General features: G+C 44.4%; 1 protein-coding gene across 1 annotated transcript in view; it reads left to right on the top strand.

The window, feature by feature from the left end:
- Nucleotides 1-14403, top strand: part of cunh11orf53 (chromosome unknown C11orf53 homolog) — a 24295-nt gene extending 9892 nt beyond the window's left edge. Inside the window, exons 2-5 of the mRNA XM_007907325.1 lie at nucleotides 2031-2143; nucleotides 10187-10232; nucleotides 10578-10882; nucleotides 13969-14403. Of these exons, the coding sequence (XP_007905516.1) occupies nucleotides 2031-2143; nucleotides 10187-10232; nucleotides 10578-10882; nucleotides 13969-14403 (899 nt within the window). The remainder of the gene's footprint in view (nucleotides 1-2030; nucleotides 2144-10186; nucleotides 10233-10577; nucleotides 10883-13968) is intronic.
- Nucleotides 14404-19780: the final 5377 nt, after the last annotated feature.

The following is a 19780-nucleotide window of genomic DNA, read 5'->3' as shown; positions in this document are numbered from 1 at the left end:
GAGTGTGTGTGTGAGTGTGTGTGTGTGTGTATGAGTGTGAGTGTGTGAGTGTGTGTGTGTATGAGTGTGTGGTGTGTGAGTGTGTGTGTATGAGTGTGAGTGTGTGTGGGTGTATGAGTGTGTGTGTGAGTGTGTGTGTGTGTGTATGAGTGTGTGTGGGTGTATGAGTGTGTGTGTGAGTGTGAGTGTGTGTGTGTCCTGCTGAATGGGGTGTGGCGATCACAGGGTACATTTATTCTGCTCTAAGCCGCCTCCGGTTTCAATGATGGAAGTGGGACACATGGACTACAACCTCAGCAGCAAATCACTTATATCACCCCCTCACATCAGAAAGAGGTCCCAGGGTGCACGACAGTCAGGGTTCTTGGACCTGAGCTGGGAGTCGGGGTCGGGAGGGGTGGAGGGTAGGGGTAGAAGGGTGGCCGAAGGCGCAGTCGAAGAGGAGGGCGATAGTCGGGAACAAATCAGGCCGAAAAGACAGATCCCGGCAGTGAAATTTCACCTTTGTCACAGCTGTTAAACCGTTTTGTCTTAAAATCGCCCGCGTTAGTGGGAAGTTCTCAAAATCAGTGTTTCACACGGAAACTGTTTCCACAATTCTGGACAATCTTACATTTTAAGACAAAAGAGGGTAATATTAAATAATTTTAAGCGCGTCTGGGTGAAGGGTGCTATGTAAATACAAGCTGTTGTTTTTGTTATAATATTTCGCCCACAAATATACAGTCAATCCATTTTACCGCATATTCTGTGAAGCGCTTTGAGACGTCTAGAAGACGTGAAAAGCGCCATATCAAATGCAAGAATTATTATTATCATTATTATTATTATTATAATGAATACTAGGTGGAATTAAGGAATGTGTGTGCTTGTGGAGTCCTGTAGCTCAGTGGTTAGAGCACTCGCTTTGCAAGTGAGAGACCTGAGTTCAATTCCAGGCAGAGGGCGAAACCTTGGGCAAGTTTCCTTACTCCACACAGAGCCTAATAATAATCCCTCCAAAAACCAAAATCAATAATAAATTGGTCATTTTCAATCCACGACTGTTTGTGGGACATTGCTGTGCGCAATTGGCTGCCGCGTTCGCCCACAAATATACAGTCAATTCACTTTACAGTATATTCTGTGAAGCGCTTTGGGACGTCCTCCCGACGTGAAAAGCGCTATATCAAATGCAAGGATTATTATTATTATTAGGAACATTTTGACTGGTTAGTAGAGAAATGGTTTAAACCACGTGAGGCTGGGAGGTTTTCGAAAGCTATTGTGAAGTCAATGCCGATTTTGTGAAGGGTTTTGTGCAGCGAGACTGCAAGAACATACGGTGTTCATTTATCTTGTTAGTTACTTTAAATAAACAAACTTGTGTTTCCTTTTAACCTCAGGAAATGGATCATTTTTATTGCGTTTTTTATCAACAACGACTGTTAAGGTTGCAGGGCATGAATAATATTTTGCAAACATAGTCCCTCTCTCTCTCTCTCTCGCTCTCTCTCTATCTCTATCTCTATCAGAGTAAAAAGTGGATAGATTCTTCACTTACCTTCAACGCAGTGTGGAACATTTCAAAACATGTGTCCTGGTATCATCGCCCACTTCTCTTTCGAAAAATATTAATCTTAAATAAGTGAACCATTTCCTTCATTGGCTGTGTTTAACCCACAGTTATTCGGTGCGGCAACTGAGAGCAATTCTTGAGTTCGATACAGCACAGTATCACGTCATTGAAATGTCTCAAAATGCTTCACATAATTTTTACTGTGGAGTGTAAAGACTGGGTATTTCATAGGCAAACGCGGTAGCTAATTTGCACCCAGCAAATGCAGCCAACTAATTCCCCCCCTACCAATTATTTACCCCTTTATTTGTATACCTGTATTAGATTTGCTTACATCTGTTCATACTTAAAAGGTAACTAACATCCATTTGCACTGCCAATGCTCTGGATAGTACGTGCAGAGCTTGTGTTAGCTGTTGCGATGTTTTTTTAACATGATTTTTTTTTATTTTCCATTTTAAAAAATAAACAGTTTCGTCGGAGTATTCCAAACGTATCTACCAGGGAGTTCGTGTCAAACACACTGTCAAAGACCTGTTGGCGGAGAAGAGATCCAGGCAGACGAATGTGTCTTACAAATACAGCGTGAGTAGAACACAACATTGCAGGGAAAACAGACACTAGGACCAGCGTTTTGTGTGTTGTTAACAGTGGGAACTGGACTGAAACAGTAATGTATTGTTTTTTTGTTGAATGCAGCAGCCAATTTGCGCGCAGCAACGTCCCACAAACAAACAGCTTGTGAAGCGAGCGATCAATTTTACTTGGAAGGATTGTCGACCATGGGATCTTTAATATCTGCCTGAACAGACATAGCATTAATAATACTAATAATTCTTGCATTTGATACAGCGCCTTTCCACATCATCAAGACGTCTCAAAGCGCTTCATAAAATATACTGTAAAGTGAATTGACGGTGTATTTATGGGCGAAACCTGGCAACCAATTGCGCACAGCAGCATCCCACAAGCAACCGTGGATTGATTGACCCAATTATTATTATTATTTTCTTTTTTGGAGGGATTATTACCCACGGAAAGCGATTCGCCAATCGACTAACAACCGGGTTGCTATTTACTGCTCGGTAAACAGAGGCGTGTGTGTGGAGTAAAGAAACTTGCTTAAGGTTTTGCCCCGCCCAGGAATCGAACCCGAGGCCTCTCGCTTGCGAGGCGAGTGCTCTAACCACTGAGCTACAGAATTCCGATAGATTGAAGGCAGCCACTATGCCCTATAATGTGTTCTGAACATTCAGAAGAAAACTGCAGTGTTTGTGCAGTTGGGGCCCTTATCTGTTTCATCGACTTCCAATGTCAACACAACCTTGCCAGTTCTTAACGAATTAATTTTCATACAAGCTACGGGCAGAACCCACGAAGCACGGAGACACAGCACCGGGAAATCTAATCTCTCACATTTTACATTCAAATATCTGCTGTGAAATTTGGTTACCCTCCAGGCGTCCAGTTCACCAGATCCTGGTTCAGATCTGGTATGCAAACATTCAGGTTGGGTTTAGACAGAATAGGTGGTCGGAATGCCTCCTTCCCTCGGAAAGTGATAATAATAATAATAATAATCATAATCCTTACATTTGACATAGGGCCCTTTGTGGCTGCCAATTGCATACAGCAGCGTCCCACAAACAATCGTGGATTGAGTGAGTTCACAGTGCTCTGGGGCTCGACCTTGCGTGAAGGGGATGATACAAAATACACGTTGTTGTTGTTGTTGTTTAAGTGTTCCCCCCCCCTCCAAGGTATCTTTGGAAAGAATTTTAGTCCCACTTGGATTAATGTTGACGAGATTTCAGTTCTCTGTTCATTGCTCTCTCATCCCACCCGTCCCCCAGTCACACACCTGTGTCAGCCTGACGTGTTTGGTAGTTGAGGTCAGAAGGTTGTGGGTTCATATTTAGCACTTTGAGATAACGCATAGACCATGGGCTGAGGCTCCAGCAGTGTTCGGGGCGATGGGGGGTGTTAGAGATGCAATGTCAGAGGCGCAGGCGTTCAGGTCAGATATTAAACCGTGAAGTCCCATAGAGTAGTGGTTACTGCGCTCGCCTTGCAAGTGAGAGGACCCGGGTTCGATTCCCGGGCGGGACGAAACATTAGGCAGGTTTCCTTATTCCACAAGTCTCTGTTTACCTAGCAGAAAGTAAGAAGCTGGTTGCTAATCGATTGGCAGATTACTTTCCGGAGATTATAACCCCTTTTTAAAAAAGTGCTTCACAGAGTATATTGTAAAGTGGAGTGACTGTGTATTGGTGGGCGAAACTCAGCAGCCAGTTGCGCACAGCAATGTCCCACAAACAGTCGTAGATTGAGTGACCAAGTTATTTATTTTTTTGAACATTAAGTAGAATTGTGGAGTATTTAAATTCCCTTAAAGTACCTTGGCTAGAGGGATGTTGGGTGAAAAAGTACAACATAACATAACATGTAGGAGCAGGAGTAGGCCATTCGGCCCTTCGAGCCTCTGCCCCGCCATTCAATCATGGCTGATCTTTTAATCTAACTCCAGCTAATAACCTGACTCTGCCTTATCCCCATATCCCTTAATCCCTTTTGCAATAAGAAATCTATCTATCTCAGTCTTGAATAGGTTCAAGGACTGAGCGTCAACAGCCCTTTGGGGTAGTGAGTTCCATACATTCACTGCCCTTTGAGTGAAGAAGTTCTTCCTCAACTCAGTGCGAAAGGGTTGCCTCTGATTTTAAGGTTGTGACCCCTGGTTTTAGTTTCTCCAACCGGGGGAAACAATCTCCCACTATCTACTCTATCATGCCCTTTGATGATCTTATAGGTTTCTATAAGATCCCCTCCAATTCTTCTATATTCCAGAGAATATAGGCCCAAATTGGTCATCCTATCCTCGTAACTCAACCCCTTCATCCCTGGTACTAACCGAATAAATCTACGCTGCACCCCCTCCAAGTCAAGTACATCCTTCCTAAATAGGGAGACCAAAACTGGACATAGTATTCCAGGTGTGGTCTCACCAAGGCTCTATACAGTTGCAGCAAGACTTCCCTACTCTTATACTCTAATCCTTTCGTAGTGAACGTGCCGTTCGCCTTCCTAATTGCTGCTGCACCTGCAGACTAACTTTCTGTGATTGGTGTATAAGGACACCCAAGTCCCTCTGGACGCTAACACATTCCAATCTCTCCCCTTCTAAAAAATAACCCACTCTACTGTTTTTGCTACCGAGGTGGATGACTTCGCACTTCCCTACATTATACTTCATCTGCTACTTACCTGCCCAACCACCTAACCTATCTATATGTCACTGCATTTTTTTAATGTCATCCTCTGTGTTGACACTTCCTCCTAGTTTTGTGTCATCCGCGAATTTAGATATATTAACTTCAATGTCCTCATTTGATCGTTGATGCAGATGGTAAATAGCTGAGGCCCAAGGACTGATCCTTGTGGCACTCCACTAGTCACATCCCGCCAATCTGAAAAGGACCCGTTTATCCCTACTCTTTGTTTCCTACCCGTTAACCATTCCCCAATCCACGTTAATATGCTCCCCCCAATTCCATGGGCCCTTATCTTTTGGACTAACCTTTTATGCGGCACCTTATCGAATGCCTTCTGGAAGTCCAAATAGACCACATCCACTGATTCACCCTTATCTAGTTTACTCGAAATATCCTCAAAAAACTCTATGAGATTTGTCAAACATGACTTCCCTTTTGTAAAGCCATGTTGACTTGGCCTAATTATATTGTGCCTTAAATACCGCACTACCACATCCTTAATCAGTGATTCTAAAATTGTTCTATAACTGATGTGAAACTAACTGCCTATAGTTCCCCATCTTTTCCTTTCCACCTTTTTTAAATAGTGGTGTGACATTTGCGATCTTCCAATCCATGGGGACTGTTCCAGAATCCAAGGAATTTTGGAAGATCAGACACAAGGCCTCCACTATCTCATAAGCTCCCTCTTTTAAAACCCTGGGATGCAAGCCATCCGGACCAGGGGATTTGTCACTTTTTAGTGCTAACAGTTTCCCGAGCACCAATTCTCTACTAATGAAAATTTCCCTAAGTTGCTCCCTGTCCTTATCCCTTTGGTGCATCTCTATTGTTGGCAGACTTGTTGTGTCTTCTCGGGTGAAGACAGATGCAAAGTACCCATTTAGGGACTCTGCCATGTCCTTGTCCCCCATTACAACTTCTCCCGTCTCTGACTGAAGTGGACCTACATTTACCCTCACTACCCTATTCCTCTTAGTATATTTGGAAAAACTTTTACAATCAGACTTAATGTTCCTCGCTCGCTTACCCTCATACTCCTTTTTCTCACTCTTAATTAGTTTTTTTTTAAAAAATCACCCAATCTTCAGATTTGCTGCTTTTCTTGGCAGTTTTATAAGCCTTTTCTTTTAATTTGTTGCTTTCCCTTAACTGCTCTAGTTAGCCACGGATCAATTGCTTTCCCTGTGGTACTCTTATTACGTAAGGGAATATGCGACCACTGAGAATTTTGCACTACATCCTTAAAAATTTGCCACTGTTGGTCTACATTTTTACCTCTTAATCTTATTCTCCAGTCTATTTTACCTAAATCTGTCCTCATACCTACAAAATTAGCCCTATTGAAATTCAGAATACTTGCCTCGGATTTAACTATATCCCTCTCTAACTTAATGCAGAATTTAATCATATTGTGATCACTCTGCCCCAGAGGAGTCTGAATACCTACACTGCCAACTGTTACACAAAACAAGGTCTAGGATGGCCTTTCCCCAGTTGGTTCCTCGGCTGCTCTAGAAAGTTATCTCTTATATACTCAATGAACTCTTCTTCTAACCTAGTTTTGCCGATTTGGTTTTCTCAATCTATGTGGAGATTGAAATCACCCACTATTATCGCTTTACCTTTCCAAGATGCTCCACTGATTTCCTGATTAATACCTTGTGCTATATTGTGATCGCTGCTTGGGGGTCTATAAACTACTCCCATTAATATTTTCTGCCCTTTACTATTTTTTTATTTCCACCCATATTGTCTCGACCTCAGATTTCAGATTCTTCCTCTCCACTGCTTTTATTTCATCCCTAATTAACAGGGCTCTAACTTGTTTCCCGCAGTGCCTATCTTTCCTGTAAACTGAGAACCCTGGAATATTTTAACTCCCACTCTAGGTCTCCTTGAAACCATGTTTCAGTTTCCTACCATTTCCTCTACTTTCTGATTCCTTATCAGTTGGCAATCTTCTTGCCCCTAGTTAACATGTTCCTATTATCTGGCATGTTATTCTGCACTGTCACCTTTACTTTTTCTAATGCTAACTTATGGTTTCTCTTACCTATCTAATTCCCCCCATTTAGCTCGGACATTTGTCCCAGCCCGATTTAAATGCAGCACATTTCTCTGAAAGAGCTCTCTTTTCCTCCAATACTCGTGCCAATGGCCCATAAAAAGAAACCCGAGTTCCGCACCACTCTTTTAGCCGTGCGTTCAAGTCCTTAATTTGTTTGTTCCTGTACCAATTGTCGTATGGTACAGGCAGTAGTCCTGATATTACCACCTTCGATGATCTTGACTTCAATTTGGACCCCACCTCTTCGAATTCCCTTCTCAAGTCATCTTGGGCAACTCTACTGATGTCATTGGTACCGATGTGAAGTACCACCAACAGATCCTTGCCCTCGTATTTTAAATTACCCTCTTGCCCTGCCGAGACATCGTTCACCCTGGCCCCAGGGAGGCAACAAAGCCTTTAGGTCTTCTGGTTGGTGTTGCAGATGATTGTGTCTGTCTGTCTAATAGCTTCATCCCCAATGACGACAACCATCCGCTCGTTTGCCCGAGAGTTAGAGGTAGTTTTGGGGCACTGGAGTGCTTATAACATTGCTAGCACCGCCCTGACTGATAACAGTCAACACAACACAGACCTGGGATTTAATGTTTCCTGTCCTGTATGGTGTTACTGTTCCCTTGATAACCTGGCTGAGCACTGAGGGAACTTATACATGTATTTGCCAGTAAGAGGCATTTGTGGAGTCTCGTTGCGTACTGGTTAGAGCGCTCACCTCACTAGCGAGAGGACCCGGGTTTAATTCCCGGGTAGGCTGAAACCTGGTTGTTAGTCGATTGGTGGATCAATTATTATTTTTTTCAAAACGGATTACCACCCCCAGAAAAGTGATCACAAATCGACTAACAACCGGTTTCCTACTCACTGCTGATAAACAGAGGTGTGTGGAGTAAGGAAACTTGCCTAAGGTTTCGCCCCGCCCGGGAATCAAACCCAGGTCTCTCGCTTGTGAGGTGAGTGCTCTAACCACTGAGCTACCAGACACTTATTCATCTGTCGGGGACTGTTGGCCAGGACACTAGGAAGTATCTTTTTCAGAGAGTACCAATGGGATCTTTAATGAGTGGAGTAAGCATAGAGGAAAGGTAAAGCGATAATAGTGATAATTTCCCACATAGATTGGGAAAACCAAATCGGATTCTCTTACTTCTGAGGCTGGCACCATAACCACTACGTTACGAGACTAAGAGGTTAAACAGGACGAATGTTGCATTTACTGCAAGGCACAATAGCTTGCTGTGCTTATCAGTGCTTTCTTTTGAACTGCCATGTCAGGTGGAACACACATAGCAGCATGCAAAGTCGACCACGTAGAGATTTGCATAAAAATGATTCACATTGGAAAATAGATGCGGAGGGAGCAATGGGTAGCAGGAAGTCATGGACTGCAGTGGAATTTCCGTCTGGTTCTAGATTTCACACTAACTATGTAATATTTGTCTGCAACTAATAAAAATAATAATAATAATAATCATTGCATTTCATATAGGACCCTATCACATTGTCGAGACCTCTCAAAGTGCATCACAGAATATAGACTATAAAGTGGATTGACTGTGTATTTTGTGGGCAAATACACAGTCACTCCACTTCATGCTAAATGCTGTGAAGCGCTTTGGGGTGTCCTCCCCACGTGAAAGGTACTGTACCAAATGCCAGGATTAATATCAGAATCATAGAATTATACTGCACAGAAGGAGGCCATTCGGCCTATCGTGTCTGTGCCGGCTTTTTGAAAGAGCTACCAACTAGTCCCACTCCCCCGCTCTCTCCCCAGCTCTCTCCCCATAGCCCTGCAAATTTGTCCTCCCCAAATAATTATTTACTTGTCTCTTGAAAGTTGTCATCGAATTGGCTTCCACCACCCTTTCAAGCAGTGCATTCCAAATTTCTCCTCACCTCCCCTTCTTTTGTTGTTTTAAATCGGAGTCCTCGGGTTACCGACCCTCCCGCCAGTGGGAATATTTCTCCTCGTTCACTCTATCAAATCCCCTCATAATTTTGAAAACTTCTATTAAGTGTCCTCTTAACCTTCTCTCCTCCAAGGAGAATAACCATAGCTTCTCTCCTGATAACTGAAGCCCCTCATTCCTGGTACCACCCTGGTAATATATATTTTATTATTATTGTTTTACGGAGTCCGAAATTTGTCAAAGAAGGTTTACTGTCGGTTCCTTTCAAGATCCACAAAAAAAAATTCCATGACCCATAACACTCAGTAAACAAGGAAGATTGCAATAGAGGGAGAGAAAGAGAAGGAGGGAGGCAGAGAGCGAGAGAGATTTTATAGTGTGCAGAGCACTTACGCCCTCACCCAACCTCCCTTCAATTTCTTAATCCTAGATTCACCTTGATTGAGACATTGTATTGGAGTCCTGTAGCTCAGTGGTTAGAGCACTCGCCTCGCAAGTGAGAGACCTGGGTTCGATTCCCGGGCAGGGCGAAATGTTGGGTAAGTTTGCTTACTCTACACGCCTCTGTTTACCTAGTCGTAAATAGGAACCCGGTTGTTAGTTAATTGGCAGATAATAATTAATAATAATCCTTGCATTTGATATAGCGCTTTTCACGTCAGGAGGACGTCCCAAAGCGCTTCACAGAACACACTGTAAAGTGAATTGACTGTATATTTGTGGGCGAACGCGGCAGCCAATTGCGCACAGCAATGTCCCACAAACAGTCGTAGATTGAATATGACCAATTTATTATTGTTGTTGGTTTTGGAGGGATTATTATTAGGCTCTGTGTGGAGTAAGGAAACTTGCCCAAGGTTTCGCCCTCTGCCTGGAATTGAACTCAGGTCTCTCACTTGCAAAGCGAGTGCTCTAACCACTGAGCTACAGGACTCCACCTTTCACATTTCCAGGGGTAATAATTCCCTTCAAAAAAGTAAAAGACAATAATAATAATAATTTTGTCACTCAATCCACAAGTGTGTGGGACACTGCTGTGTGCAATTGGCTGCCATGTTTGGCCCTCGAAATATACAATCAATTCACTTTACAGTAGATTTATCTGTGAAGCACTTGAGATGTCTCGATGACATGATACAACAACAACTTGCGCTCGGGGAGAGGTGGGGAGATTGCTGTAAGCACGGCTGAAGGGGAAGGTTTTCAGGCAGGACTTGAAAAAGGGGAGAGAGGGGGTAAGGCGGAGGGATTGAGGTAGAGTGTTCCAGAGATAAGGCGCTATATCAAATACAAGGAATATTATTATTGTTGTTGTATTGGAGAGAATTACAGGAAGCTTGTTAAAGCTAAACTTTTTGTTTCTTCTTCTTTTCAGCCCGCAAGCAGTTCAGCTCCACCACCAGCCTTTGTGCAGATGGCTGGTTAGTGCAAGTCTCTTCAAAACACTTTCAAGACTTAAATATTTCAAGCATTTAGTCATAAACAAGGGGGAAGGGGCAGGTTCTTTGAACGTTCCTGCCAGCCCTTTCCTGTGCTCCTCTCCCCTGTGATCCCTCCATTTCCAATTGTCCCTCTCTCGTACCCTTTACACAATTGCAGCCAATGGTGCACCTTGTACAGTGTATCCTGTGAAGCGCTTTGAGACATCTCGAAGACGTGATAAGGCACTGTATCAAATGCGAGGATTATTATTATTATTAAATGGGGGATTTTGTAGAGCGATTTTGTAGAGTTGAGTCGGTCTCACCCTATCTCCTTCTCAACAGGCTCGCACGTGATACCCAGTTACTACGGAGTAAGGAGGCCGTATCTGTCGGAGTCAGAGCTGACTCACTGTTATCCATCTAAACAATACACAGCGGACGTGTACTCCTCATCTCTGGGTGGGAAATCCTTCCCGTGCGATGGCTCGGTCACCGGGTACCCACCATTGTTTGACCCGTATCTCACGGAATCTTTCGGAGACTACAGGACATCAGCGTTCCCACCCGGCACCAGCTCCATCTTCACATCGCAGGGGCTCCCACCTCTCCTTCCTCCCTTCTCCAACGAATCCTCACATTACCTGCTGGTACGTACCGTTTAACATCAACAACAACTTCCACTTACACAGCGCCCTTGAGTCGGGGCAGTGTTGTGGAACGCTTAATAGTGGCTGAGGCTGAGCTGAAGTGGAAGGGAGGAGGTGACTGTAAGCGCGGTCCAAGAGGAAAGTCTTCAGTTGCGATCTAAAAGAGCGGAAGGAGAGAGGGGGAAAGGTGAAGGGATTGGGGGAGAGAGTTCTAAAGCTTCAGGGCGTAGTGGTTGAAAGTGCGGCCACCAATGTTGGAACGGAGGGTACAACGGACAAACAGGAGCCAGCTGAGCGGAAGTGGAGTGCTGAGAAAGTAGGTCAGAAAGGTAGGGAGATGTCAGGGTGTGAAGGGATCTGTAGATGGGAGATTTAAGATCCTACCGCATGGTCGCAAGATCCACAAAAGAGATTCTGAACGTCTTTGGACCATTTGATTTCAGCTTTGCAGAAAACCATCAGAATATCCTCCCATTACAGTTGCATTAAGCAGTTCTACAGTATTCCAGAATGAAGCTGATAACAGCACAATTGAGTCTGGCTCATCAGCAGGACTTAGAAATGCAGACCAGTCACTGGGGGCAAGGAATCCTCCCACTGAGCTACTGTTAACCCCGCAGCCAAAGCCCTCATGGGTAGGGTGGTCCGAGCTGGACAAGCAGCGGGAAAGCTTGCCAGACAGTGATATTCTGTAGCCTGTATCCTGTATCCTGTGGAGTCCTGTAGCTCAGTGATTAGAGCACTCGCTTTGCAAGTGAGAGACCTGAGTTCAATTCCAGGCAGAGGGCGAAACCTTGGGCAAGTTTCCTTACTCCACACAGAGCCTAATAATAATCCCTCCAAAACCAAAAACAATAATAAATTGGTCATTTTCAATCTACGACTGGTTGTGGGACATTGCTGTGCACAATTGGCTGCCGCGTTCGCCCACAAATATACAGTCAATTCACTTTACAGTGTGTTCTGTGAAGCGCTTTGGGACGTCCTCCCGACGTGAAAAGCGCTATATCGAATGCAAGGATTATTATTATTATTATTATCAATAGCAAGCTATGTGGTTTTAGTTGGTTAGACTCCAGCAGTTGCCCCCAACACACTCTCTGGGCTCCCCCCAAGCCTTGGCTCTCGTTAACCTGTGCCTAATACTTTCAGGAATTAGGATTCCTCTCTCCGAGAGATGCGTCTCTCCAGGGAGAGGGATTTAATAAGTCCACTTAAGCACGGTGCTGGGTTTCCGCATGTGTCAGACTAAAAAAAAAGTGTACAAAGAGTGATGGAATTGTAGTTTATTGTAACAAATTAATTTAGGAATTTGTTGCTGTGTTGAAGATTTCATCCCTAATCAACGATCTCATTTTTGCATTTCGTTGACTCCGTTTCAGAAGTAAATCAAGTCAAATATTTCGAACCCCAACTCGAGCTTGAAGGGTAAATTTGGATAAATCTAAATTTCTGTAATTGAGAATCTTAATCTGGTGGTTTTAGTAATAAGCGCTTCACAGGATATACTGTAAAGTATAGTGACTGTGTACTTAGGCAAAACGCGGCGGCCAGTTTGTGCACAGCGGTGTCGTGGAATCAGCTGTGGAGTGTGCGACCAATTTTAATTGGGAGATTGTTGGCCACAATAATAATCCTTGCCTTTGATATAGCGCCTTATTACGTCATTGAGACGTCTCAAAACACTTGAGAGAGAAACTCCCTCCTATTTTTGAATAGCACCACGGGGTCTTTAACGTCCATCTGAATAGGTATACGGGACCTCGGTTTAACGTCTCATCCAAAGAACGGCATCTCCAATGCAACACCCCCCCCCCCCCCCCCCCCCCAGCCCTGCATTGGCTGCGGCAGCTTAGATTATGTGAGTCTAAGTCCCGACATGGTCTTGAACCCACAACCTCTGACTCAGAGATGAGAGCGTGCCACTGACACACAAGCCCAGGCTGACTCACGCACCTCGTATTTAGACATGGGTTAACAGTTTGTAACTTTGTGCATTACTATAGAGACACCTGCTCTGGTGGCTAAACTATGCAAATATTTCCCTTAGGAAAATACAATTTGTGGTAGGAGACAGATATATCTCTCTCTCTCTCTCTTTCTCTCAGGAGTTTTCAGGTGGTTTATAGCTTTGTTTCGTGTGTGATCACTGTTTGAGCCCAAAGTGGCAGTGTGCCAATGATTTGCTAGTTTGACAAAAGTTGAGGGAAGAGAGCTGAGATATCCCACTAAATCGAGGGTCAAATCCTGTGAAGTGCTTTCAGATAGCTTGACGATGTGACCATAATAATAATATTAATCCTTGTATTTGATGTAGCGCCTTATCACGTCATTGAGACGTCTCAAAGTGCTTTACGGAATGTACCGTAAAGTGTAGTGACTGTATATTTGTGAGCAAAACTCAGCAGCCAATTGCGCACAGTAGTGTCCCACACACAGTCATGGATTGAGTTACCAAATAATTGTTTTCCCTCCACATGCGATAAGGAGCTATATCAAGACATTGATTTTTTAACCTGTCGATCTTGGGTTGGAATCGATTAAATGGAGATCTCCTTCAGAAGATCAACTCCCTGTGAAGTCCTGTAGCTCAGTGGTTAGAGCGCTCGTCTCGCAAGCGAGAGCACCCGAGTTCAATTCCCGGGCAGGGCGACACCTTAGGCGAGTTTCCTTACTCCACATACACGCCTCTGCTACCTCGCAGTGAGTAGGAGCCCTGTTGTTAGTTGATTGGCAGATCACTTTCCGGGGATAATAATACCTCCAAAAACAATTATAAAAGTTATAAATTGGTCACTCAATCCATAACTGGTTGTGGGCCAGTGCGGTTCGCAATTGGCTGCCATGTTTCACCCACAAAATACACAGTCACTCCACGTTGCAATATATCCTGTGAACCTGCCTGATGAGGCGCTATATCAAATGCGAGGATTATTATTATCAGCGTTCAGAGTGTTTATTGCCCTCTGACTGCTGATAATATAAATTATTATTATTTGTAGTTTTTTAAAACTGTTTTTAAGCAAACCTGCGTGCGGTTCTAGGGCAGCCATTATAAAAATACTCTTTCTTGTTCTCCACAGCAGAGGGATTCGTGGGAGAGCATTCCTGATAGCTCCAGCCAGGGTGAGGGAGTCTGCCCCGATGTGATTCACCAGATGCAAGTTGCTTCATCCAGCTGTCAGCCCCCAACCCACGGCAGCCCATCCCTGCCCAGCCCTGAGATCTCCTCTCTATCTCAGTACAGGAACGGGAACCGCAACAACCTCCCATCGAACCAAGGGTCGACCCAGCCCTACCCTATGCCCTCCCTGGAAGACATGCACTTTGCTTCCAGCTACCAAGGCTCTGCGTACACCTGCCCACCCTTCATGACTGTGCCATCAGAGCTGGCTGTCAAGATGGCCCATCTCTCCTCTGATGAGCCCAACGAAACATCCATGCCCCTGCACGATGCATCCCCCTGGGCAAAGGAAGACCCCAACACCTGGTCTTCATATGAGGTCAGGCGGACTTACTGACACTGACGTTAAAGGGTTTTTAATCGCCTGGCTTTCAGTTCTCTGCCCCCACCCTTTTGGAATTCCATCCAACAATCCTTTCGCCTTGCTCCCTCCCTTGCCTCCTTCAAGGCACGACTCAAGATGTGTCCTTTTCGACTGCGCCTTCAGCCGCCCTCCTACCATTCTGTTCTCTCTCATCCCAACCCTGTCCCTCGCCACCCCTACGTTCGGGTCCTGATCCCTGATCTTGGGACATCCTCCTGACTTGAAACGCGCTTTAAGATAGTAAATTTCTTGATGAGGTTGTTGTTGTTTAAGGCCAATAGATTCGAAGGCTATAGTTAGTTCGTAGTGTGTATTTTTACCCCAATGTTTTTTTCCTGCTCCCACTACCACCCTCCAAACCCCCAATCCTGAAGAAACAGAATCCAATCTCAACTTTCAATGGCATCGCTGTATAATTGCATTGGGACTTCTATGTGTGCATGGAGCAAGAGCAATGAAGCAAAACAGAACTGAGAATGCCAGCGTTTAGCATATACATTAGTGTTGAGGCTAGTTTAAAGCCTCAGTTGCATGGATACTAGGCAAGTCAGGAGGGCTTAATGCCAAATCAACTCAGTAACTCAACTGTGTATTTAACACGAAGGAGTAGTTGAGGGGAATAGGATGGTTGGGGAACTCCTTTGGAGTATAAACACCGGCATGGACTAATTGGGCTGAATGACCTGTTTCGTGCTGTATCACTCCATTGGGCAGGGCGAAACATTGGGCAAGTTTCTTTACTCCACACGCCTCTGTTTACCTAACAGTAAGCAGGAACCCGGTTGTTGGTTGATCGCTTTCCAGGGGTAATAATCCCTCCCCCCCCAAAATGTAGTCACTCAATCCACGACTGTTTGTGGGACGCTGCTGTGCGCAATTGGCTACCGCTTTTCACCCACAAAATATACAGTCAATTCACTTTACACTATATTGTGTGAAGTGCTTGAGACATCTCAATGACGTGATGAGGCACTATATCAAATGAAAGGATTATTAATATTATTGCGGCTTCATATCTCACCAGCCCAGAGAGAGATTTTCCATATATTCCCTCATGAGAACTTAGCGATGAACTTCATTCTTCTGTCCAACACTTTCATTCACATGTCACCAGTCACACTTGATTGGAGAAAAATGAGACCAGTTCTTTGATTCTGAATTGAAGATTTTCCCACAAATTCTACACAATATTACATTTTAAGAGAACAGACCAGTCACTGGGGGCAGGGAATCCTCCCACTCAGCTCCTGTTAACCCTGCAAGCCAAAACCCGAATGGGTCCTAGCTGGACAAGCAGCGGGAAAGCTGGCCAGACAGCAATATCAATGGCAACTATGTTAGACTCCAGCAGTTACCCCAGCACACACTCTGGGGTTCCGAAGCCTTGGCTCTTGCCAACCTATGCCTAATACTTTCCGGAATTAGGTAAGCAGGATTTTTCCCTCCAGAGAGAGAGAGAGAGAGAGAGCGCATTCCATTCCAACAATCTATCTGTGGGATTTCCATGTGTAGGTGGGAGGCGGGGAATTCTCAGCTTGGTTTGGAGACTCTTAAGCAACGGTGAGGGGTTTCCGCGTGTGTCAGACACACAACTGACCCTCCCAAAATAGCCTAACTTCAGAGGATATTTTGACAGCTTATGTGCCATCATTAGACATGTAGGTAAAGTTCAGAAACGATATCATAGCCTCAAGATGGGTCTGTTGCACAGGGACCATTTGCACTAATTTATTTCACGGAGAATTGGGCTGCAATTTCATTCACTTTTCTATAGGTTTACGTGAATGTTAATCGTTAGATCCTACAGACTATCCATCCTTTGGATGAGACGTTAAACCGAGGTCCCGTCTGCCTGTTCAGGTGAATATTAAAAGATCCCATGGCATTTTCAAAAAGGGAAGGGAATTTCTCCCAGAATCCTGGCCAACTATCTCCTGGATAAAATCTGGTCCCTCACACCACCACTGTTTGTGGGACACTGCTGTAATAATAATAATAATCCTTGCATTTGATATAGGGCTTTTCACGTCGGGAGGACGTCCCAAAGCACTTGTACACTGTTTCACCTACAAAATACAGAGTCAAATCAATTTTACAGTATATTCTGTGAAGCGCTTTGAGACGTCTCAATGACGTAATAAGGTTATTATTATAATTATTATCCCATCTCTCTCAGCCAACCATCCAGCTAACACTCACTTTTCAAGGAGTTAAATGAGGAATGTTAATTAGCAGAATTACCAAATGATTATCAACTGCCAATAATTGATTTGGGGGAGGGAAATATAATAAGGGAATACGGTCTTTAAACCAGAGTCAAACTGGTTAATAGTAAGATCCAGAAACATCTCAGAGGGTTGTGAGAATGTGGAATAGTCTTTGTCTGCCCTACCAATTCTGCATGGGACGTTAAAGAGATAGATAGATACATGGACCAACAGGTAGGGTGGTCCTAGCTGGACAAGCAGCGGGTAAACTTGCCAGACAGCGACATCAATGAAGCTACAAGGTTTTAGTTGGTTAGACTCCAGCAGTTACCCGAACGCACTCTGGGCTGCCCCCAAGCCTTGGCACTTGCCAACCCGTGCCTAATACTTTCCGGAATTAGGTAAACAGGAGGCGTCCCTTCAGGGGGAGAGAGAGAGAGCGCATTCCATTCCAACAATCTATCTCTGAGATTTCCATGTGTAGGTGGTAAGTATGGAATTCTCAGTGATGGGTTTCTACGTCTGTCAGACACCCGGCTGGTATGGATAAAGGGGTGTGGGGGAGATCCAACTAAAAGATCTGGCATGATCTAATAAACTAGTGGAACAGGCTCGATGGGCTAAATGGCCTCCTCCTGTTCCTATGTTCTCAACAAGGACTACATGTACATATGTCTATCAACTGTCTTTCTCACCCAACTCTGTGACCTGTGTACATTAATGTTCTGTTGTTTCCAACTCCAGCTTTTACAGGCATCTTGATTGATGTAAAGATAGGGGGGATATAAATGGAGTTTTAGACCCGTGTAAATGTCGACCTCTCGCGTGTCTATTGCGGGTTTGTTGCATGTAATGTCTTCCGTGTGTTGGCTGACCAAAATAGAGATTTTGTGCGTAATTGGCTGCCCCCGATATTAAATTGTCTTCACGTTTGCTCCTCTTGACACGTGGTGCTGCTTCGAATCGATAACCGTAGCTGATATTCTAGTATGTAAAGGGGTCGGCATTTTGCCTGTACAAATTTCACAAGCAATAGTTTTGTGTGTAATGAAGGAAAATAAACTACCACAGCAACCGAGTGGCCTGAGCTTGACGAATGTGAGCAGTTCATGTGACTAGTCGTTAGCATCTGATTTCAGAACACTTGGCTTTGCAAACACACAAAATAATTTGGTTACCCATCCACCCACCCAACCCTCCCTCCCCCCTCTCGCCCTTCCTCCCTCCTCTGAAGTCTCACCTCTCGGGTATCTCCTCTGAAGTCTCACCTCACTCCGTCCCTCCCTCGCACGCACGCACTCATACACGCACTCATACACGCACTCACTCACTCACTCACTCACTCTCTCACTCACTCACTCACTCACTCACTCACTCACTCACGGCTGTTTGTGGGACACTGGTGTACTTAATCGCCTGCCGTGTTTCACCCACAAAATTAAAATTAAAGAGCTCTCAGCAATACGCTTTAGGGCTCCACGTACATTCTGTGGAATCCTTTGAGACATCTGAACGACGTGGTAGGCTTTATATCGAATGTAAGGATTATGTTTAATATTAGCACTGGCTCCTCTGATTTTAAGATATGGAGTTTTTGTTGCAAAATTCCCCCATCTCGTGGCCAGGCTCAGAACTACCACAAGCTCTGAAATTATGAACGAGACAAGGATTTGGACTGAGTGCTCTATCCATCAACTTACACGAGTGGTTCATTCCACCACCACATTTCATTCAGAGATCTTTAAATTCTTAGTTGGAAAAAGATCTGTAAGTGAAACGTTGAGGTAAAATAAGACATCATTCGCTTCAACTACTCCAGAAACAACACCATCTATCTCATAATTTGTCTTGTTTGCGTCTTTCCTTCCAATGGGGGGGAAAAAGAACTCTATAGCGATATCGAATCAACCAATGAAATGTTTGGATTTCGTTGATCAGGTTCTTCAAATTTTTTATTGAACGCAACAAGTGCTACTGGTGACCATAATCCGGGACAGAATGAATCTCTACTTAGAGGAACACGAGGTAATTAGAGACCCCCAACATGAATTTGTTAAAGGCAAATCTTGCCTAACAAATCTAAAATAATTTTTTGAAGAGGTGACTGCGAGGGTTAATGAGGGAAATGCGGTGGACGTTATTTACATGGATTTCAAAAAGGCTTTTGACACAGTACCGCATAAGAGATTAATAAAAAAATTAGAGGCCCACGGTATTAAGGGGACAGTGGCCGTTTGGATTAAGAACTGTCTGAGTGACAGAAAGCAGAGGGTGGTGGTTAATGGGTGTTTAACGAAATGGGAGGAGGAGTGCAGCGGTGTTCCCCCAGGGATCAGTATTGGGACCACTGCTCTCCCTAATATATTTTAATGATCTGGACTTGGGCATAGAGAGCACTATTTCCAAGTTTGCAGATGATACAAAGTTAGGTCGGGTAGTAAATAGTGAGGAGGACTGTAACCAACTGCAGGCAGACATACACAGAATGGTGGAATGGGCTGACATGTGGCAGATGGATTTCAATGTGGATAAGTGTGAGGTGATACACTTAGGGAGGAAAAATGATAGGAGGCAATATAGACTTGGAGCTCAATCTTAAGGGGGTGAACGTACAGAGAGATCTGGGTGTTCAAGTAAGCGAATCATTAATTGTAGTGGGGCAGGTAGATAGGGCAGTAAAAAGGGCATTTGGTGTACTGAGCTTTATTAGTAGGGCATAGAGTATAAGAGTAGGGGTTATGGTTAATCTGTACAAAACACTGGTTAGGCCTCAGCTGGAGTACTGCGTCCAGTTCTGGGCACCTTACCTCAGGAAGGATATTAAGGCACTGGAAAGGGTGCAGAGGAGATTCACGAGAATGATACCAGGAATGGGGAACCTTAGCTATGAGGACAGTGGAGAAGTTAGGACTTTTCCCATTAGAGCAGAGAAGGTTACGCGGGGACCTGATAGAGGTCTTCAAGATCATGAAAGGTTTCGACAGGCGAGATAGGGAAAAGCTGTTTCCGCTGGTAGGTGTGTCTGTGACTCGTGGTCACAGTCTTACGATATCTACCAAAAGAAGCAGAGGGGAGGTTAGAAGAAATGTTTTCACTCAGCGAGTTCTTAGAATGTGGAATGATCCGCCCGAAAGGGCAGTGAA

The sequence above is a fragment of the Callorhinchus milii genome, unplaced genomic scaffold (assembly GCF_018977255.1).
Source record: "Callorhinchus milii isolate IMCB2004 unplaced genomic scaffold, IMCB_Cmil_1.0 Scaffold25, whole genome shotgun sequence".
NCBI lineage: Eukaryota > Metazoa > Chordata > Chondrichthyes > Chimaeriformes > Callorhinchidae > Callorhinchus > Callorhinchus milii.
The sequence above is the reverse complement of the archived record's forward strand: the minus strand, read 5'-3'. Positions and strand labels throughout refer to the sequence as shown.